The sequence below is a fragment of the Vulpes lagopus genome, chromosome 6 (assembly GCF_018345385.1).
Source record: "Vulpes lagopus strain Blue_001 chromosome 6, ASM1834538v1, whole genome shotgun sequence".
Taxonomy (NCBI): domain Eukaryota; kingdom Metazoa; phylum Chordata; class Mammalia; order Carnivora; family Canidae; genus Vulpes; species Vulpes lagopus.
Window position 1 is genome coordinate 32,101,330 of NC_054829.1, and position 23,118 is coordinate 32,124,447.

The 23,118-nt window shown below is 40.4% G+C and overlaps 1 protein-coding gene across 1 annotated transcript; it reads left to right on the forward strand.

Moving 5' to 3' along the window:
• The first annotated feature begins 428 nt into the window (after positions 1 to 428).
• Positions 429 to 21,542, forward strand: ATP6V1D (ATPase H+ transporting V1 subunit D). The gene is made up of 9 exons (XM_041757942.1): positions 429 to 604; positions 4,912 to 5,029; positions 14,528 to 14,607; positions 15,953 to 16,020; positions 16,714 to 16,758; positions 18,377 to 18,480; positions 19,069 to 19,135; positions 20,210 to 20,288; positions 20,864 to 21,542. Exons 1-9 carry the CDS (start codon positions 564 to 566, stop codon positions 21,003 to 21,005), a joined length of 744 nt encoding a protein of 247 aa, XP_041613876.1. The 5' UTR covers positions 429 to 563; the 3' UTR covers positions 21,006 to 21,542.
• The last annotated feature ends 1,576 nt before the right edge of the window (positions 21,543 to 23,118 follow it).

The following is a 23,118-nucleotide window of genomic DNA, read 5'->3' on the forward strand; positions in this document are numbered from 1 at the left end:
AGTACGCTTTGTCGAACTCTGTCGTTTTCACTAAGTAACTTTCAAGGCGCAGGAGGAGTAGGACTGATTCCTTGTCGTTTTCACTAAGTAACTTTCAAGGCGCAGGAGGAGTAGGACTGATTCCTTGTCCTCGCTCGAAGCTTCAGGCAACCATGAGGTGGCGCTGTGACCGAAGATGAAAAGGGGAGGAAAAGAAGGCGTGTACTCTCCTCTCCTGTTCTTTCGCCTCGCGCGTGCAGTCTTGCGCAGCCTCCTGGGAGTTGAAGGGGCGGGGCTTGGGGGAGAACCGGAAGTGGGGGGAAGTTCAGTGCGGGGTGCGAGCGAGGCCTCAACATCCGGGCATCGCCTCATTCTTGTCCTTCCCCCTCCCTCCCCGCCCTCCCCACGTGCCAACAGGAAGCGGAAGTGAAGAATGCGTATATACGTATCCCAGCTGCCACTTAGCAACGCGAAGAAGTCAGGTGACACAATCAGCTGACTCCCGTGGAGGAAGACCCTGTGGCTGGGGCTGTTGCAGCCACAATTGCCCGGCTAGGGATCCGAGCCGAACTATCATCGTCAGAATGTCGGGCAAAGACCGAATCGAAATCTTTCCCTCGCGCATGTAAGTAAGAGAACGGGTCGAGCAGCATCCATAGGTTCATGAACGCCTGTCCCGAGCAGCGATCCCTGCATACCCCGGACCAGCAGCGAGGTTCCTTGTTTGCTGGGCGGATCCTGAATTTCGTGAGTTAGGGGCGATGCACCCTTACGGCCCCCTCACACATCCCTCTGAGGAAACCATACTGAACAGAGCGATTCCAATCCGTAGGGACAGGCTGCCCGGCCTGCTTGTTTTTATGGAGGTGCGCTGACTTAGTAATGAAGCCATTCATCCCATATTCCCTTATTTAGCTGGGCAGTGGATTTATAGAACTATGAATCGTTGCCAGGTTTGCCTAAGGGAGTTCGCAGTTTAACGGGGAGATGGACCAGCCAGCGAGGTTTGATAAATACTCTGAGAAGGAAAGTTTACAATGGTGAGAAGCACATAGGAGAGGCGTCCGGGCCAAATTGGGGGTTGAGTCGAATTGCCCTAGCGTGGACATCAGATTCAATCTTGGTTCCTTTTCCTCATTTTCCCAGATCCCACGAAATGTCACCTGCAGTGGGAAGATATCCCTGAGTTTCTGAGGCATTCCGTTTGCTCCATCACCATTGCACCTTGTTACACCACCCATCAGATTATATAAAGTGAATATTTGTTTACACACCTTTCCCCCTGATTGTGAGCTGTCTCCAGGAGGAGAGAGCGTCTTGATAATTAACCCATAGAAAATCTACAAAAGAAATTTCTTTGAATGAACCCATGTCGTCTTGGGATCTGCTCACTTGTGGCCTGCCCTTCTCTTGGGCCTGAATTCTTTTGCTGGAGAAAAAGCATAGAGCCCCAAGTGGCCAGTTTTTAAAGACGGTTTTGCAGTGTTCTCAGATGTGCCTAACAATGCGTGGAAAGTAAAGATTATTATTTGCCTTCTCCTCTTCTACTACTTCTTTTTTTTTTCTTCTTTTTCAGTGAGAAGTAGAAAATCAGTTAGGCTTTGATATTTAGATCTTTTGATTGTGGTCCTATTTCTTTGGGAGTGTTCTGGTTTTTTTTTTCTTCATCTTGATTTTTTTTTTCTCAGAGAATCTGAGAATGCTTAAAGTGAAAGAGTTACATTCAAATCCCAGACTTAGATTTGTTTCTGCCAGGGTAGCTCTAGCTGTTAATGAAATGAAAGAGTTCTTGGATTTTGTTTGCTTATTTTTTACTTTCACCTACTGGTTTTCTAATAGGTGTTTGTACTAGGTAGGAAGCAAGTCAGTTGTGGAGAAAAGTAGTGCCTGTAAAATAGATAAGGACCAAGGCTACCCTGGGATGATAAGATCTGTGGAACTCCCAGTACTTGATGACCAAAAGTCTTCCCTGAGACACCACCAAACTAGCATGGCCTAAGGCTCTATTCTTAGAATGACTCAAGCAACCGTTAAAATGCCTGCCTGAGAAAGCCCAGTGCTACCAGGAGAATTTTTTTTGTTTGTCCTGTCCAGTACCTAGGATAGCCCTTGACCTCCCTTTCTTAAGGCATTCATTAAAAATAGCTTATAATTAGGAGTCTTTTCTTTTCCATTTGAGATATGTATGTCTCTCCTACAACTCAGAAGTGTCGTTCTCAACGATCTGAAAGCCATTTCTTTGAAATGTAGTCATTGGGAAGGATGAGGCCTCTGTCTCCCAGTCTCATGGGAAGATAGAATCCTAACTTCCATGACTACCAGCTAGCAGGCACAACTAGCCAAGTGTCATTTTCAGTGATCAGCCCTTTGTAATTTTTCACTTCTGTGACTCTTCTTGAGTCCACTCTAGCTCCTTTCCCTTATTCTTCCTTTAAAATGCCTAACCACTTCTGTACAAGTCAGAATGTAGTTCAACTCTTTCTCCTACTTTCAGTGATTACTAAACAAAATTTCTTTTCACCACTTTAATGTCTGGCTGTGTTTATTTTTGATGGTACTCAGAATGTTAACATATTTTTGTTTGTACTTTGAGTCTAAGAAGTGAAAATGGCCTTCTTTGGGTTCAGACAAGAAGACTTGGTGTATAATAGGTTTATAAAAGTGAAAATTGCTATTTGAGAGCACTCAGCTTGGTGATTGAGCGGAAAATAAGGTGCAGGAAGTTACTGCTTCTCTAAATATTTTCCTCAAGACTTAACAGCAGGTATTTTGTCATGCAGTCAGATGTCTTTGATTCAGCTGAAAACAAAGTCATCATTCTAGCTGAAGGTCGAACATTTTTCCTAGAGCTGAGCAGCTCTGTTTTTTTTAAGAGCTAGGATAGAAAATACTATAGTGACCTCTGTGTCAGACAGTTCCACCATACAGTGTTACCCTGTGAAGTGGGGCTATCTCCCACTTAGGCACCAGAAAGAGCAAAACAAGGTTAGAGTGAAAGCGAAAGAGGCATGAAGGATTTGCAGTCAACAGAGGTCCCTCAGATCCAGATTCTACAACATACTAGCTATAAACTCTTGGGCAAATCACTCTTCAAGACTCAAGAAATAAAATTTGTCTATTTCACAGAGGTGCCATTAGCTAGGAGTAAATTAAAATTAGCATGATTAATTTTATCAATCGGCTCACCTTTTTTACTGTATTGAATCTGCAGCTAGGATTTGACTTAAATTTGATCCTCCCAACTCTTTGAGCCCAAATTCTGGTCATTAGTGTCAACAACATAATATGTTAAATGTACACATTGGGCTGGATAGTTCCAGCTCAGGCTGGAAGCTGAACTGGCTTCACTTAGACCTCCAGTGAGGCCAGTCAGTGCAAATTCAGCTACTGGCAGTAGTTTTCAAAGAGGGAACTGTTCATCTGATGCTATTTATAAATAGGCAGTGTGGCATGTGGTTGGGATACAGTGGGCCTGGGTTTGAGCTTTAGTTTGAGTCTTGGGCAAGAAACTGGAGTCGGAAATCTGTTTCAGCCTAGTCATCATCATTGTCCCCATCCTGTCCCCCCTGTGACGGAAGAAAGTGTTTCATTTTTCTAAGCCTCATTTTCAAGATAATATTTGAAGCTTCTTTCAGCTATAGAATTGTCTGTGTAACCTTTTCCCTATGGAAAAAGATTTCAGTAAAATCTAGGAATTTACCCAAAGGTCCATTAATAAAATCTAGGAATTTACCCAAAGGTCCATTAATACATTAATACATGCTGTTTTGCAATAGATTATGGTACCAGTCATATGAAATTATATCCCCTTATACAAATACCTTAAGTATCTACATTATACAATCGATCGTTAAATCATCTTACCTACTTTTTTTTTTATTACTATGTTTTATCTGGCATATGGTAGTAAGAACAGAAATGTCAATTTCTGCTGTTACTTTCTTGACTTTGGTATTGGGGTTTCTGATGGGAAAAGTTTGGAATAAGGAGGTAAGGAGATTTCTGTAGTTTGTCACTACTCAGAAATATGTGTCATTGGTTCGTAGAGTCATTTACAAAGTAATAAAATTATTGGTGATAGGATTTTGACAGGTGAGATGAAAACACTTTAATGCCATACTTTTAATAGAAAAAGTAATTAATGGTTGTGGTATCTTATACAAAAGGTTCAAAAGATAATAAATATAGTAAAAAGTAAATACATATTTTCACTCAATCCCATTTCTTAAAGGCAGCTGTTACCAGTTTCTGTGAATCTTTTCTAGAACTGTTCTTTGTATCTGTATAAGCATATTCATCCCTTTCTTTGCATAAGAGAATATAATATAGATTATATTGCTTTTTTACCTTTCTCTTTTTTTATGACTGCATATTACTTCATTGTATGATGAACCATGATTTATGGAACATTTAGCTTTTTGCCACCTTTTTGCAATTTCAAGGGTGGAGTACTCATTCTTAACCTTGTATATATTTTTGTGTACATACGAGAGTAAATCTGTAGGATAAATTTCGCATAGTGGAATTGTTAGCCCCGAAGGTAAGAGCATTTCAATTTTTGATATTATGGACAGATTTATTTTTAAATGCTTAATACAGCTGTAATGGAAATACAGATATAATTTGAACTTGCAGATCAAATATTTTAACTATGGTGGTATAAAATAGGACCCCTAAGAAATTGTATTATGATTTAATGTTTTTTCAGATATTGATTAAAGAATTATTTCTGTTTTAAGTAAATGAACTTCTTATTTATGGAGCACTGAAGATGGAAATCTGCAGTGAGAAACTAATTCTAACTGTCAGCACAAATGCTATATATTCTTATTTTCATGACATCAAAAAGTAAAGCATAACTTTAATACTGTATTGGGGAAGTATTTTTATATTTTTTAAACAGTGGGAATAAATATTTTTAATTTTGTATAGGGCACAGACCATCATGAAGGCTCGATTAAAAGGAGCGCAAACGGGTCGAAACCTCCTGAAGAAAAAATCTGATGCCTTAACTCTTCGATTTCGACAGATCTTAAAGAAGATAATAGAGGTAGAATAAACTGTGTTTACAACAGTTGCTTATTTTAAAGATACCTAAGGAAAATCCAGCATGGCTTTTGGCATTTTAATTTTTCTTTAAGTTATTTTAATTAAAATTTTTTCCTCCAAAAGTAAAAATACCATTATGACTAACAAGCTTCAGATCATTTAATAAAATATGGACTCATTACCCTTGCCTGCAAAGCCCTACTTGATCCGATCTGGCCCCTGCCTGCCACTCTGATCTCATTTGGAGCGTTCTCCCTACCATTTCCTTTCCGAACCTTTTCATTAGTTATTTCTCCTGCCTGAAATGTTCTTTTCCAGGACTTCTTTTGACTTGCTCCTCTCGTCATTCTGGTCTGTTCAGAGAGGCCATCCCTGATCGCCCAACCTGAAGTGACCGCTGTATTTACCTCTGTCACATCTATCTATCTTTCTTTCTTTCTTTCTTTCTTTCTTTCTTTCTTTCTTTCTTTCTTTCTTTTTCTTTCTTCCTTCCTTCCTTCCTTCCTTCCTTCCTTCCTTCCTTCCTTCCTTCCTTCTTTTCTTTTCTTTTCTTTTCTTTTCTTTTCTTTTCTTTTCTTTTCTTTTCTTTTCTTTTCTTTTCTTTCTTTTCTTTTCTTTCTTTCTTTCTTTCTTTCTTTCTTTCTTTCTTTCTTTCTTTCTTTCTTTCTTTCTTTCTTTCTTTCTTTCTTTCTTTCTTTCTTTCTTCTTTTCCTTTTTAGATTTATTTATTTGTGAATGAGCGAGAAAGAGCAGGAGCATGCATGGGGGTGGGGGGGTCAGAGGGAGAGAGAGTCTTAAGCAGATTGCACTCAGCCCAGAGCTGGATGCAGGGTTCAGTCTCATGACCCGAGGTGAAACCAGTAGTCAGACACTTAACCAGTTGTGCCACCCAGGCTTCCCACATTTCCTTAGTTTTGTCATAGCACATACTAATGCATATTTTCTTGTTTGATTGGTTGCCTCCAGTAGAGAGTGTTAGTTCCATGAGAGCAGGGACTTAATCCTTTCAGCACTTAGTTCCTGTTCCCAGAACAGTGTTGGCACATAGTATGTTTCAACTCAGTACTTTTTAAGTAAATGATAGGTGAATATAGAAATACATTTAAAAAGTGAAGATCCCCTCTCACCCCCTACCCTTCTCTCATTTCCTAGAGATGTTCTCTGGAACACTTACAGTCTTTTTTTCATCATGGATATTTTCAGTAATATGCGGCTGTTATACATTATATAGTTCAGTTCTGCCTCTTCCCCCTGGCAGAGTATGGGTAGCTTTCTGCATCAGTACGTAGATCTGCCTCTTTATGATAGCTGCATGGAACACCATTGAATGGATAATGGGATTTAACCATTTTTCTGTTGATGAATGTTTGGTTTTACTATTTAGTGGGTGAGGGTACTTTTAATCTTCATGTGTAGGTGAGTACTGACAACACGGACTCCATCTTTGGCCCTCCATCTTGTTCATGGCTGTGCTGTGACCTTCCTCAGGGCTCTGTGTTATAGGCTCCATGGAGGTTTAATGTTTGCCCTGACCAGAATGTAGGGAGGCATTGCTCTGATCCTCCCTAGAGTGGTGTGCAAGTAACTCAGGTGGGTGGCTGGCTCGCAGGAGGCCCCACTTGAGGTAACTAGGGACTAGGGGGGGTGGCTGGCCCGCAGGAGGTGCCACTGGAGGTAACTGATCAGAGTGGCTGGCCTGCAGGAGGCACCACTTGAGGTAGCTTTACTGTGACAGTCACACTATGCCCCTCCCTCTATAAAAGCAGGGGATTATGGGTCAGGTTTGGTGGAAGAGTAGTCTCTTGGGTGATTAGTTGGTCCAGTGTCTCCTGTGGGTAGGTTATCCTGAGTAAAATGGTGTAAATGGTTCTGGAAGACTCGTGATGTTTTTTATTCTCAGGGTGCCTTCTGAGTCTGGGGGATACTTGGCTGGCCCTTCTCCACCTTCTAAGAGGCAGCAAGCCAACCTGGAGATGAAATGAAGCCATCCAGGCCAGGCAAGGGAAGCCCAAGCTGGTGGCCACCACAGTGTGGGGAGAGGTGGCCTGGCCTACGAGTGTGGAGTTTCGGGGGAAATGCCCCAGGGGTAGTTAAGTGGCCTGTCTGAGAGGGGAAGGGAGAGGAGACTAGTGGTAGCTGGGCCCTCAGTCTGTAGGTGGTGGAGCGCTTTGAAGGAGTCGGGAGTCAGAGAAGACTGGAGAAGCATTGGTTCTGTTAATCTGTGAACCACCTGTATCTCTCCTCAGGATGTTGTGTCTGGAGGAATCCCACAGCAGGAGGGACACTTGGGAATTCGGGCCGGCTGTGGGAGAGTGGAGAGCTTGGTTACCCACCATGGCTGCACACTGAAGGGAGAGCTGTGATGTCTTAAAGTGGGGTCCCTGGGGTAGTGGCTCTGATGAGGCTGACTGTGTCTACAGGAGGAAGATGATTTACAGGTGCCCCCTCTGATTGCAGCAGAGCTCCAGGCCACTTTGCCTGAGGATGAGGGAGAAGAGATTCCCGCTAGTCAGGAAAGGACGGTGAGGGACTATTCTGCCTCGGACTCTGGATCAGGTCAACTGTGTTAGGCAGGGCTGCCACCAAGGGGTGGCAGCTTGGCTGTTACCACGGTGGGTACTGGGGAAGATGGTATCCTCTTGGAGGTCTGGGATGTCAGAAATGGCCCCAGTCACTGCTCAACCTGCCTTGCGACAAAAATTCTATGCCACAGTCCTGGGTGAGAATCTCATGCGCCTAGTTAGTTTGACTGGATAAATGCTAGAATTAAGATAACTTGGCCTAAAAGGGGGATGTTCTTTGATCTCCATGGAAGAACTACAAGTGAGTCTATGTGAACTGGTAATGAAACCTGCCATTTACACCTAGCAGTTAGAGACCTAGATAAAGAATACTCTCCTTTGGTACGGAAGGCCTTCTATTACAGTCAGCCACCAGGGCGTGGTATGGGACTTAGTATCTGTCCTCGCCCCTGTGGTTAATCGGCCCATTGCGACGGTAGCTACTATGATGGCTGGCTTAAGTAAAACCAAAAGAATCTGTCATAAGGGAAATAGGTTGAAAAACGGGAAAACAAATCCTCTGGATGATAAAATGGAAGAAAGGGGGCCCATCAAGTTCTCTTAATTATGGCAAGATCTAATTTTATATAGGACCCTGAGAAAAAATAGAGACAACCCGATTTGGTTTTGCTAAGTCTATGGAAAGTGTTGCTTAAGGGAAAGCAGTTTATTCCTTTGGAAAGAAGGCTCAAAAAAACCAGGTGTGTCCCCGGGAGTTCTGCTAACAGAGGAATTTCAGGGGTGCATGCCTCTTACACCTAAAGACTAGGGGTTAGGGACATTGTGCTCTAGTGCATATAGTAGGGGTGACCAGAGGCTTCATGTTGAATTAACCATTTATTGGTCTCACAGTAACAGACTGTATTAGCTTTAAGAGACACTGGAACTGAATGTACACTTATAGAAACCCCTTGAAATTTTGGGGAGAAATAAGGGCTGTTGATGTTTATGTGGGATAAATTATCAAGGTCCTAGAAATTAGTCTCTACCTACAGATTGGCAGGCTTCCTCCCCATTTTTTTTCTAGTGCGTATTTCCCTCACTTGAATATTTTGGGCATAGATGTTCTACAGGATCTGGCTCTAACGGCAACAACAGGTTGTTTCAGGTTGCGTATCTGAGTAGTGAAACCTGTTTGGGTCATGCAAAATGGAAACCTGTACAGCTGCCTGTTTCTGGAGAGTGATAAACATAAAACAACATGAGCTACTAGAGGGACATGTTGAAATTACTGCTATCGTTAAAGAATTAGAAAAGGCACAGGTAGGGGAATCCCTGGCTGGCGCAGCGGTTTAGCGCCTGCCTTCAGCCCAGGGTGTGGTCCTGGAGTCCCAGGATCGAGTCCCACATCAGGCTCCCTGCATGGAGCCTGCTTCTCCCTCTGCCTGTGTCTCTGCCTCTCTCTCTCTCTGTCTCTCATGAATAAATAAATAGAAAATCTTTAAAAAAAAAAGAAAAGGCACAGGTAATCAGGCCTACTCAGTGCTCATTCAGTAGTCGTTTGGCCTATAATGAAATCTAATAGGACCTGCCAAATGACGGTAGATGATGGGCAACTCAGTAAAATTACTCTGCCTATCCATGTTCATTGTGCCTATTATAACCTTATTGTTAGAGAAAAATCATGGCATCTATTAAGACTTATCATTATGTACTAGACTTATCTAATGCCTTTTCCAGCATTTATTAGGACATGAATTGCAAGATTAATTTTCCTTCATATGGAATGGGAGACAGTGGACCTTCCAGGTGTTGCCCCAAGTGTATCTCCTATCTCCATAGTCCCACAGTTTGTCACAGGTTGGTGGCCAGAGATTTGGAAAAATGGATATTGTCAGAGACAACAGTGTTTTATCATTATATAGGTGTAATGTTAACTTGTGATGATTTTATCCTCCCTGTCTTAGTCTGGGTTAATCAGTAAAGTTCCTGGGCATCACCTGGTCAAGTAAGACAAGTGATGCCAGAACAGTCGTTAGTAAAATGCAAACCTTCTCAATCCCTAAAATGGTAAAGGAATTATAGGCTTTTTTGATTTATTGGGTTGCTGGAGACTTTTTGTTCCGTATCTAGTGATAGAGCAGCTATTAAGACCTTTTAAATGTTTTGGTTAGGAGGGTAAGCTGATGGGATTGGTGCAAACCAATAAGAGGCTGTCCTTTTTTGTTTTTGTCTTTTTTTTTAAAGGTTTTACATCTTCATTAGAGCATGAGCGGTGATAGAGGAAGCAGCAGAGGGAGAGGGAAAACCAGACTCTCTATTGAGCAGGAAGCCTGATGCCAGGCTCGATCCAGGACCCTGAGATCAAACCTGAGCTGAAGGCAGATGCTTAACTGACATGCCCCAATAGGAGGCCATCTTAAAGGCAAAAATGGCAGTAAATCAATTACAGACCTTGAGAGTAGTAATGCCAGATGTGAATTGTGAATTAGTTGTAAATTCATATCTAGAAGGGTTTGGCTGGGGCTTGTGGTATTGAAGAAATGGAAAATGGATTCTGTTAGGATTCTAGTCTCAATTGTGGAAAGGAACAGAGCCGGGGTAGTCCCATGGAAGAACAACTATTAGCTATATATCTTGTCACTAAAACAGATGGAAGGACCATGAGTGCTGATTTACCTCTGATGGTATGCACCTCTTTGTGAGTAGGAGGATGAATTAAGGACTCCTTCAGCAGACCTAAGTGTGCCTGTGTCTGGGTAAGCGCATAGAAATGGCATGCTTACCTACAGCGGAGGAGCTCTTGCAATACCATCTCACTATCTCATGAGCAATACTCATTACTAGGGCCAGTCACCTCAGTCAACCCAACACAACTTCCAGAAGTCATTGACACTTTGCGTCCCTTCCCCCAAGTAAAGAGGAAGGCTCACCTCTTGCGGATACATAGTATACTGATGGCAGTTGCCAGGGAAACTTGCCTATTTGGCATTCCTCTGCTATCTGTCTGGATTCTGATGTACTTTGGTTTGAAGAAGGAACTAAACAAAGTAGTCCGTGGGCAGACTTGAGGGTGGTATGGGTTGTGTTGACATATGAGCCAGTGCCCATGGATTTGGCTTCTGACAGCTGGGCAGTGTTGTAAGGGTGACAGCATGGATGCTGTGATGGCACAAAGAAGGTTGGGGTATATGAAATAGATCTCTGTGGGGAGTAGAATTGTAGGAGTATATTTGGGAAGTATGCCCTAAGCCTGATGCAGCTGTCCAAGTATGGCATGTGTCCCTGCTCACTCCCCATCCCCAGTACCAGGCCATTATGAGGCAAATGCTCTAGCCCAGAAACCAGTCCTGCTAGAGGAAATGCTGACCCTGTGTGATGTAGAGAATGGGTCTGTCATAAATCGGGACACCAACCAAGGTCCCAAAACCACTCAGCAAATAGTAAAAAGATTATATTTGCCTTTAAAATATTCCAATCTGTAAACTGCTGACAAGGATTGCTCTCAATGGCACCTCAGGTAATGGCTAAAGTGCCATACCCTAGGGTATGTTGGATGGCCTATGAGCCCCGTTTCTTGCTGGCTGATAAGATTACATAGGCCCTTTGGCAGTATTGGAAGGGCACAAACATACACTGACCTGTGTGGACACTTGCACAGGACTTATCCAAGCCTTTGCCTGTAAAAGAGCTAATTAGGCTGAAGCTATAACAGATTAACAGAACTGGAGAGCATGTACAAACTCCGACTCCGATTGTGATCAAGGGATATGTTTTACTGGCCATCATCCAAGAACGGGCAGAGGCGTGGGCTATCTTGTGGACTTCCCACCTGCCTTACAGTCTCACTGCTGCAGATCTAACAAAGGATGAATGGACTAATAAGAAACACATTAAAGACTGTCACTAGGCAGCTCTCTCAAAGGATGATCTCCAAGACTAACTGGTAATTCAGCTTTTTAAAGCTGTACATGCATAGCAGGACAGACATCTACGTATGAACACCTAACCAGCAGCACCCATGCAGCTTATAGCTCTTGGGTGCGGGTATTGTTGGGAGGTCTGAGGGCCCTTGGGGGTGGAGGGACTCCTTTTGTGATTGTTACAAGACTTCCATCTGGTAAGGCTCTAGCTAGTTCATTGGAAATAGACTTGGAATGCCTCCTCCCTGTGGCTTGGTGTCCTAATTCCTTGGGCCCAAGGCCTCACATCTAGTGTTCCTAATACAGTGGTCAGGGCCCAACACATGCAAATAATTGCTTCAGAATTTCTGACGCTTGGTATTAAGATAGGGTTGTTAGTATGGATGTCTACATACAATGTAGACACAGCCTCTGATGATACTAAGGGGCAAAATAAAAATGGTTTCATCTTCTAGGGAAAATACCAAAGCCAGGGATGATATTAGTTCATGGGAACTAAACCACAATTCTGTTGTTGCTGACTGAAGATTTGCCGTATCTGTTACCTATAAAACATTTCTTACCGCCCATAACCTTGCATTGTTAATGTTTCTGTTGTGTCTGGAAACATCTTGTTATAGGCCTTACATAACTGAAATTTACAGTTGCTCCAGCTGCTGGGTGTGGAAAGGACTTCTTCACTGGGTGGCTGGGGAACCATTGTTCTAAGTATTTTCTTTGGTCTTATAAGTATATTAATATTGCTGCTGTGGCATAGGGATGTCACCTATACCACAGCACGTCACCTCCCAATACCTGGCTGTGTGGCTGTTGTGGAAGAATGGCATGTAAAGATTATGCAGGCCGTAAAGATGTTGAGCGTAGAGTAGAGGAGTGCTGACAACACTGAGTGCCTGGTTTTTCTCCTCTATCTTGTTCATGCTGCACAATGACTTCCCTTGGGGCTGCATGTTCCAGGGCCCATGGAGGTTAATGTTAGACCTGACTGGAATGTGGGAAGTGTTGTTCTCACCTTTCCTAAGTGATGCACAAGGGTGCCACTTCAGGCAACTAGTAGAGATGGCTGGCATGCAGAGAGTACAGCTTTAAGTAATACCCTTTGACCTCCCTGCTGTGCCCTTTCACTCTATAAAAGTGGTTATGGTCCAGACTTGGTAGAGAACAGCAGTGGAGAATAGCTGCATAGCTGCCTGGATTGTCTTCTTTATCTCTCCCTGTTGGTAAGTTACCTAGAATAACTGTGTAAATATGGAGTGGTTTGTGTTGCTTTTCCATCTCAGAGTGCCTTCTCCCTCTGGAGGACACTTTACTGTCCCTCCTCCATCTTCTAACAGTATGTGTGCTAGCATTTCTCCAGAAAGTTCTAGAATCTCAAGGATTTACTTTTTTTTTTTGAGAGTGAGAGAGCATGAGGGGAGGCAGGGGGGAGCAGCAGACTCCCTACTGAGCCCAAACCTGGGCTCCTTCCCAGGACCCTAAGATTACGACCTGAGCCAAAGACAGACACTTAACAGACTGAGCCACCTACGTGTCCCTATTCATTTAAATTTTTGATGGATAACTATTCTCCAAGTTATACTAATTTATGTTCTTACCAAATGATCGATGGGAAGACCTGTTCTCCCAAATTCTTCCTAACTGGTTATTAATCTTTATTTGTTGCCAGTCCGTTGGGCTAAATTTGGTATCTTTTTATTTTTTAAAAGGTGATTTATTTCAGAGAGAGCCATGGAAAGGGCAAAGGGAGAGGAGAATCTCAAGCAGATTCCATGCTCAGCATGAAGTCTGATGTGTAGGGCTTGATCTCATAATCCTGAGATTATGACCTGAGCCAAAATCACTAATAGTCGGATGCTCAACTGACTGAGCCACCCAGAGGCCCCTAAAATTAGTATCTTTTAATTTGTACTACTTTTGATTATGAGGTTTAACATCTTTTCATGTTTATGGGTTATTTGATTTTTTTGGTGACTTTTATCTTTTTGTAGAAGTTCTACAAATATTCTAGTTTGTAAAATGCTAAAATATTTCCTCCTGGCTTTTAACTTCTTCAAAATACATTTTTTATAAAGCTGACTTTTTCTTTTTTTTTCTTTTTTTTTTTTTTTTTAGATTTTAATTTTTGTGAGAGAGAAAAAGAGAATGCTTGTGAGTGCGAGTATGAGTGGGGAGAGGGATAGGGAGAAGCAGACTCCCTGCTGAGCAGGGAGCCCAATGTGGTGCTCATGTGGGGCTCTATCCCAGGACCATCTGTGCCAAAGGCAGACACTTAACCAACTAAGCCACCCAGGTGCCCTAAAAAATATTTTTTATTTGGTCAATCTGTTAGTCTTTTTTTTTTTTTTTTTTAAACAAGGCTTTTGGGTTATATACAATGCTTAGAAAGGCTTAAAGAGATTAAGAAAATATTTTGTGTTTTATATTTATTTTAAAAACTTTAGTAACTTCTGGAGTGTGTGATGTGAGGAGGTGGGGACAAGCTCATTTTGTTATTGGCTGGCCAGTTGAATGGTCTGTTACTAAATTTCTATATAGACCTGTGACTGTTTCTGAACTCTTACATTTCATTGACTTAATTGTCCCTGTAATTGATGTATTTCCTTATTGTAACTATGTGTTCCTTATTGGAACTATATGTTTTACATATAGTTACAACTCTGCCCACCTGCCCCAGCTCTTTTCTTTTCAAAAAGATTGGATTTTCTCAAACATTAAATATTCAGATTTATATTAAAATCACTATGCCATTAAGGTTTTGACTGCAGTGCAGTGAATTTAAGAGATTAATTTGAGCACATTAGTATGCACCCATTCAGGAATAAGATGGATCCTTCAATAGAGATTGTTTTCTGTTTCTTAATGTCTCTATTCAGATGTTTTAATTGTAAAACATGTGGTTTTGCAACACTGTTAGTGACCATAACCAAAACTGTCCAAGCAAAATTGGATGTTTTTGTTATCAAGTCAGTATTTTAGACCTGGCATAAAATACTGGCTACTAAAGGAAAATGATTTTCATGTTTTTTTCCTTGTAAAAACTTTGGTTGAATACGTTGTTGGTTTATGCTTTTCCAGACTAAAATGTTAATGGGTGAAGTGATGAGAGAAGCTGCCTTTTCACTTGCTGAGGCCAAGTTCACAGCAGGGGACTTTAGGTAAGAAGACTTAATGGGATATTTTGAAAAAGTGCTTTTATGTTCATAATTTCACTTAAAAGCTATTCTTAATGAAAAAGCATCTAAGCATTAAAGACAAATGATGGGGTTAAAAGTATTATTATTATTACTCAATTATCACCCTAACACCAGTGTCTTTATTGTCACCCACATGTGTCTGGCTCAGAGTTGTAGGCTTAGGTTACTTAACATTCTGTAGTCCGTTTTCATTTAACATTGTATCCTAGATGTCTTATTTTCATATAGTTGTATAACTTTTCTATAGATGTACATAATTTATTAACTGTTTCTCCTAATGGTGAACTTTTGGGGTGGTTTTAGATTTTTGGATTGCTAGAAAAGATGGCATGAACATTTTCATGCATAGATATTTTTGTTTCTGTAGAATTACTTCTTTAGGCAAAGTTGGAGAATAGAATTGGTTTAAAGGATGTGAATTCTGCGGTTTTTGTTTACATCAACGTATGCTTTACATACAAAGTCTGTAAAATGGTTTAGTTTTGGCTTTACAGGGGTTTTGCCAGTTTTGTTGTATCATTCTCCCCAAATAAGCTTGTGTGGTAAACCAAGCAAGCAGGTTCATCTCCTTTTAAATTCAGTGCCTTTAAGAGGTCAAATGGCTGTTTGGGGACAGAGATGGAAATTGTTTTCAGGTTTTTTTTTTTTTTTTAATCGTCTTTACCCAATGACACAATGTCTCCATTCCTAGAGTGTGTCATTTCAGAAGCATTACCTAATGGCAGGTTTTACAACCTCAGGGGCATAAGGCCTCTTGAAGAGATGGACTTTAATTTTTGCTAGTGTTGGTAGAATGGCAACTTGCATTGACTTCTAGCAGAGGGAGGGAATCAATAGTATGTAAGTGGTATGTGAATGTGTTTTAGGGTGGTTTGGTGAAAACACTTTATGATAAGAACAGGTTGGGTTGGGTACTCAGACAAAACCAGATGGAAGTTAGGTTCCAGGGTAAGGGAATTGAACCTCCTACTTAGCCAAGCTAGAAGGTTTGGACAGCAAACCTAGAAGGAAGGAGTTTTCTCTAAATTACATTAGCTGAATAAAAATCCTTAAAGTCACATCTTTGGCACCATATGCCTGACCAAAAATTCAAACAATCCGTGTACTTTAAAATCACTCTTTGTTGTTTTCTTACCATTAGAGCTTTGAATATTGTTCATTGCTCTCTGAGGCCCTCCTCTGGCAGCAGTGATTTTTCTTTTTCCGGAAAGACAATTTTCAAAACATACTTGTACTACTACCTCACTCTTGCTGAAAATGTCACTCTAAAATCTCAATTAAATGAAAGCCTTTTCTTTTTCTGCAGCACCACAGTTATCCAAAATGTAAATAAAGCCCAGGTGAAGATCCGAGCTAAGAAAGATAATGTAGCAGGTAACTTTTCAACTCTTTAGAATCCTTAGGAAGAAGACATTTGAAAATTAATCTGTTTATAGGCAAGATCTTCATGTCCTAATTAATCTCTTCTACTTAGAACAAGTTGATTTGCTTTACATGTTAAAATCTTTGTAACTGGTTGTTTCCAGAGGAAGGGGTGGGGGGGGATAAAGTTAGTTATACACGATGAATACGTTCTAGAGATTGGCTGTACAGTGTAGTGCCTATAGTTAACAATGCAGTGTTGTGTATATAAAAACTCAGGATAGCTCTTGTGTTGAGTATTAATACACACACAAACAAGAAAAGGGACACAAGAAATCTTTTGGAGGTGATAGATACGTTTGATTGTGGTGATGGTATCATGGGTGTATGATATCTACATGCAGGTATCTAAATTTATCAAAAATGCATAATTAAATATGCATTTAAAAAAATTTTACGTATACCTCAAAGCTGAAAGGAGAAAACTGTAACAGCTAGATGTCTTATTACTCAGGATAAGTTGATTATTAAATAGGAATGAACACTTAAGATACCAGGTTCCTTAAATTGATTCATTGAAATCAGTAAAGTTCCAGATAGTCTCTTGTCTTTTGAGTATTTGCTAAAAAGAAACATAGGGAACAATGGTAATTAAGAAACTACTTCAGAGACATGTTTGTGAATCCACATGTTTGTTTTTAACAGGTGTTACTTTGCCAGTGTTTGAACATTACCATGAAGGGACTGACAGTAAGTGTGAAACTTTGGTAGTGATGTCTCTGGGTTCTCTAGATTCCTCTTTATTTTTAATTTTTAATTTTTTTTAAAGATTTATTTATTTGAGAAGGATGTAGAACACGAGGGGGCTCTACAGGGGGCATGGAGGGGGCAGAGGGAGAAGAAGCAGACTCCCTGCTGAGCAGGGAGCCGGATGTGGGGTACTCTCCCAGGACCCCTGAATCATGACCTGAGCCAAAGGCAGACAGACGCTTAACCAACTAAGCCACCCAGGTGCCCTCCAGATTCCTCTTTAAATGAACCTTTTTCTGGAAAATGGGTGCTAGATAGGCTTTCTTAGAGTTCAGTGGTTCCAGTGTTAGCATCCTTCTTGAACAGTTGGGAGGAATCAGTTAATAAAAGTGTTATGGCAGGAAGTCATAAAACATTGTAATGTCTTAAAATAATTTATTTCAACCTATAAATACATAAACATAGTCGTTTGCCATTAAAAAAATTTAAGGCTGTGGCCTTTGAGTAGGAATCCACTAATTAGACTTCTGTGTTGTCTTTCTACATAAACTACGCCCATAATGCATTGTTCATAATTTCAGTTTGTTTCCTTAAGGTCTTAGATTCTGTGATGCAGTCTGAATGCTAAATATTCCTAAATTTTATAGCTCTCAATTTTTTACAATTGTCTTAGCATTTCCTAATTTGATAGCATTTTTTGGGTAATGACATGTCTTTATTGAATCTTTCCAAAATAATCGACTTTTTTTCATAGGACCAACAATTTTTGGGACTCATTTTCCATTGGTTCACATAGAACATTTAGTGTAGCTCAAATAAAGAAATGGAGCATCCTAGAGAGTCACCTGTTAATGGAATATCATTGTACTATGCATACCAGGCCATATGATGCCCAAGGAAATGGGGCATAGGGTGGTAAAGTGAAGGTTGGTTAAAAGCTTCACCTATAGTTATATTTAGAATAGTTTCCTTGGGAAGAAAAACATGTTCACTGTTACTCTTAACTATAGAGAACAGATGTTACCAGAGGGTAGGTGTGTGTGCGGGGGAGGGGATGGGTGAAATAGTTGATAGGGATTAAGGAGTGCACTTTTTTTTTTAATATTTTTTTTTAGATTTTTATTTATTCATTATAGACACAGAGGGAGAGAGAGAGAGAGAGAGGCAGAGACACAGGCAGAGGGAGAAGCAGGCTCCATGGTGGGAGCCCGATGTGGGACTCGATCCTGGGACTCCAGGACTGTGCCCTGGGCCGAAGGCAGGCGCTAAACCGCTGAGCCACCCAGGGATCCCCAAGGAGTGCACTTGTAATGAGCACCAAGTATTGCATGGAAGTGTTGAATCACTATATTGAACACCTGGAACTGTTACACTGTACGTTAATTGGAATTTAAATAAAAACAAAACAAATGCTTAAAACCACGTATGAGAAAAACCAGGCATATTCATTTATCAGCATGTCCTGGGGGAGTGGGATGGGTGCTTCATGTTTGCATCTTAACAGGGTTTAGTGAATTTGTTTCTCCTTATTTGGAGAACTTCTGACTTGTTCTGGGGAAATTTATGGGGAAGATTATTTACTCTGTAATTACAAATCTTGTCTGACTGGTTCTTTCAGGTTATGAACTGACTGGTTTAGCCAGAGGTGGGGAACAATTGGCTAAATTAAAGAGGAATTATGCCAAAGCAGTGGAATTACTGGTGGAACTAGCTTCACTGCAGGTAAGTAGCAGAAGAGCTGGAGAATTCCTGCTACAGTTTGATATTTAAGAGCTATTTGGAGAAGATTCGCATCTTGAATCAGAGCATCCTTCACTTAGTGCTTAAAGCTATTTCTGATTTTATATGAAATAAGCCAGAGGGGTTTTGATTTCTGAAATGGTGACTTCGGCACCATTGTCCCCACTTACTACTAACAAAATATGTGTGTAGTAGAAGAGTTTCACTCTTTGGTAGGTGAGAATAGCAACAGCCAATACTAGATTTAATTGTAAATATAACATGGTTTATGCATGAAAGCTACTCTTTTTCCCCTTTGTGGCCAGTTAATAGAGATATATATGTAATATTACCTGATTCTCTCCCCTTGCCATTTTTATGACTTTAGGTGAATCTGAAGTAAACAAATTATAATAGCAAGGAAATAGTGTTAGCTGTATGGAAACCTCATAAGAATTTTTTTGCTTTTTAAGCATGTCGAAAGTAGTTTTGGTTTCCAAATGTTCTCTATAAGTGCAGTCTGCATGAAGCCAAGTGAACAGGACATGATTAGGAAGACTTCATGCTTACATTATTGTCCTCTTATTTTAGACTTCCTTTGTTACTTTGGATGAAGCCATTAAGATAACCAACAGGCGTGTAAATGCCATTGAACACGGTGAGTGTAAGCTGCTGTGAGGTTCTTTGTCCACTTGTCCATACCTCCACATTTGTATGGGAATCAAGCCCTGATCACGAGGTGAATAAGACCTTACCCTCTCCACAGTGGGAAGGGCAGTGTGGGCTAGTAGGAAGGGCACAGGAAGGTGTTAGTTATGTATGTGGATTTGGGGGGGAGTTACACAAGGGAATCATAAGTTAAAAATTCTGAAGTGTTTTATTTCTGGTTATGAACAAAGAACAAAACTATTTTTCAAGAGCCCTGGTGTTTTCTTTAGTTCTTTCCAATGATTCAGTAATCTTTTTGAACCAATTAAATATTTAACTTGAAATCCCTTTCCTATAGGCCTTATATCCTGCTCTTCTCCTTGATTCCTAAAAATTTTCCTATTGGATGCATTTATTTTCCATCTCTTATTTCATTATTCTGTAACTGTGTGTAATACTTTCTGTTCATCAAGCTCCATTTTCACTAAAGAAATATTCAATTTTAAAGTAAAGGAACACATTTTGAACAGTAGAGACGTTATTTTGCTGTTAAGGAGGAAATTATCTCATTTTTAAAAACTCAGTACACCTTTCCTGACCAGCTGCTAATGCCAGGCCTTGTAAATGGAATTCCAAGCCAAACAAAGTGGATAAAGTAATGGTTCCAACTCTTAGCAAGTTCCCATTTTAGAAGCAGATAGGCAAATTCTGTGTAAAGTAGCACCTATGATTAACCTAAAACTCAACTTAGTCCCACTGCCTGATGATCTACCTTTTAACAGTGGATTGAATTTATGTTTAAAGTAACATCTGTGGTTCAGTGTTACATATTCATATAAATTCAGTATATTCACTGTTGTATGTATTGTGGTCCAAAGTTATCTGTCCATAGAAAGGATGCTAAGGGCATATACCGAAATAGTTATTTTAGGGTGGTTGGATACTTTATTTTTTCTTTTTGTTTTCTACGTTTTTGCATTGTAAATGTATATTAATTTTACAATTAGAAAAAATCTACAGATGAACATTGGCAATTTGAAAAAAACGTTTGAAGTTCTCACATACATATTTTTTTAAACCCTAGTCATCATTCCCCGGATCGAACGTACCCTTGCTTATATCATCACAGAGCTGGATGAGAGAGAGCGAGAAGAATTCTATAGGTTTGTTGAAATTGGCAGTTACTGATCATTTTTTGTTTTTCATATCCCAAAGGCTTAATTTGTTGAGACTGTTGGCTTATGTTCTTTAGAATTAGCACAGCCTGTATTTTATTCTGATAAATGAAAGCAAGACATAATATTGGCAAAGGCTGTGGAGACTATGCCATGTTTTGCACATATTTAAAATAGGACATCTCCAAAAAGGCCCTTAGGAGAAACTATTCATAGACTTGGTTAATCTTTGAAATAATAATTTAGATCGGGTAAACTGGAATTTGTCAATCAATGAATATGTATTGCATGAACATGTTCTAGGAGAAAGTATAAAGTACTTGGGGGGCATTACATAATAACATAAATCATACCATTAGAGAATTAGCCAGTACTCCGAGAAATGATGCATGTATATGAATTGGTTATGAACAGTTAGGGCTGGTAGGGGCAACAGATACTAAATAGGTAGTATATGGAGGTTAGCATTTGTAGGTGTTTATTACCCTCTTTATAAAAGTAGCAGAAATCAAATCTACTTAGAACTGGAAGTGTTCAGAAAATCCCCTCCTTTTGTTTTACAGGTTAAAGAAAATACAGGAGAAGAAAAAGATTCTCAAGGAAAAATCGGAGAAGGACTTGGAACAACGGAGGGCAGCTGGAGAAGTGATGGAGCCTGCTAATCTTTTGGCTGAAGAGAAAGATGAGGATCTTCTGTTTGAATAATCTTTCCTGCTCTGGTTCTTTCATAAGCTCTAACATGGCACCATTGTAATTCACGGTGTGTAGGTTTGGTATGTGTGGCTATTTATTTTTTGGCCTAAGAATTTCACTGGTGGTAAAATTTCCTTGGATGTTGGTTATGGGACTACGTTTGCAAAATCATAATTCAGCAAGCATTTATCTCATGAGATTTGTAGAGCCTGCCCAGGAACCTGTAGAATTTATTCTGCAGAAGCAGTACCCTACTCCAATTATATCTGTTAAAGTGCTCTGCTTCCCAAGCATATTAGGAAATTCCCGTTAGGAAGCCACAGTGGCCTCAGGCCAGCTGTCGCTGTAGCACTATTTGTTCCTACCCTGCTCCAGCACCTTGGCACTGTCCTCAGATTGCTGCAGCTGCCCTGTGTAACCCTGGTGCTTCTCTCAAGCTTTATGAAACCCTATTTTTCCTTGCATGACAGGTCTCTGTCCTGTCTGTCATGGGAGTTCTGCCAATTTTAATGTGATTATGGTATAAACAGTAAAATGATTTAAAAATGAGTTGTTCGTTTTTTAAAAAAAAATTATGCTAAGAATATCAGTCATGTTCTTATGCTCAGATTGGCACATGGACTGTCTCCTAAAAAGAGCTTTCTCTGTAGACATAAAGGATGTGGATAGTTTCCCCTTTTCCCCCTTCATAGTATGTGTTTTACTGATAAGTTTACTGGGATGATTGTTGAATTTTGGGGTGCTCCTGAATATGCCAGTGAGTTAAGAGGCGTGGTTATTCTTTCCTAATTGAAGAAAAAATAATTCTCAAAAAAAATAATTTTCTGAGAGTAAGAAAGAAAACTTTTATAAGCAGTTAACAAACACTTGCTGTCTTCCATTAAATAGGAAGATGAAGTATTTGGCCGTATCAGGAGCTGAGGTTTCTTTCTTTTTTTTTTTTTTTTAAGATTTTATTCATGAGAAACAGAGAGAGAGGCAGAGACACAGGCAGAGTGAGAAGCAGGCTCCATGCAGGAAGCCCGACGTGGGACTCAATCCCGCACACCCTGAGCCAAAGGCAGATGCCCAACTGCTGAGCCACTCAGGCATCCCCTGAGGTTTTTAGTGTTTTGTTTGGTGGTGAGCCATCTGTTTACTCAGGCTTTTTTTTTTAAGATTTTATTTATTTGACAGAGTGTGTATACTAGCAAGGGAAGTGGCAGGCAGAGGGAGAGGGAGCCTCCCCAACTGAGCAAGGATCCCAGTGTCGTGCTTTATCACTCAATCCAGGACCCTGGGATCATGACCCGAGCTGAAGGCAGACATTTAACCATCTGAGCCACCCAAGCGCCCCCTACCCAGGCTTTCTTGTACCCAGTCCCAGGCATTTCTGAGGTGGTTGGCTATGAGACAGTTTTCAGTGAAACTGTGATACTAGGCCTTTGAGTATTTAAGTCAATTGATATTACACGCCTAGCCTTTTTAAAGTACTAAGTAATTTTGTAAAGATTTACTATCTACTACAAAGTAATCTTAGTTATGTGCGAGGCCCTGTTTTAAGTATTTATATTATCACACCAGAAGAGGTATATATTATTTTAATCCCACATTTCACCAAGAAAATTTGCTGGAGTAATTGGTCAGGTAGGTGGTATATTCAGAATTTAAATCCAGGCAGTTCTACCTTCAGTGAAGTTTTTGTACCCTTCTAACCTTTCTTGCCTCCCCTATATTTAAAACTTTTGGGTAAAGGTGTAAGATATAAGGCCTGTCCTGGAGGAGCCTAGTTTTAGCCTGTTATACTGAATTGGGGGTTTTATTCTGCTAAGTAACTTCAGTAGTGACTAGAAAGCCAACAAGTGAGTTTCTAAGCGATTCAGTGTTACCTAGTTTTAAGGCTTAACATTTAATCCTCCCAATACTGGAGGGGAATGTAAATACTATTCTCTCCATTTTATAGACGATGAAACCGAAGCTTTGTCAGGTCAGGTGTCAGAGCTAGAAGGCAGGCTTTGGTTCTTTTTTTTTTTTTTCTTTAAAGATTTTATTTATTCATGAGAGACCTAGGCAGCGGGAGAAGCAGGCTACCCATGAGGAGCCTGATGCAGAACTTGATCCCAGGACTCTGGGATCACAACTTGAG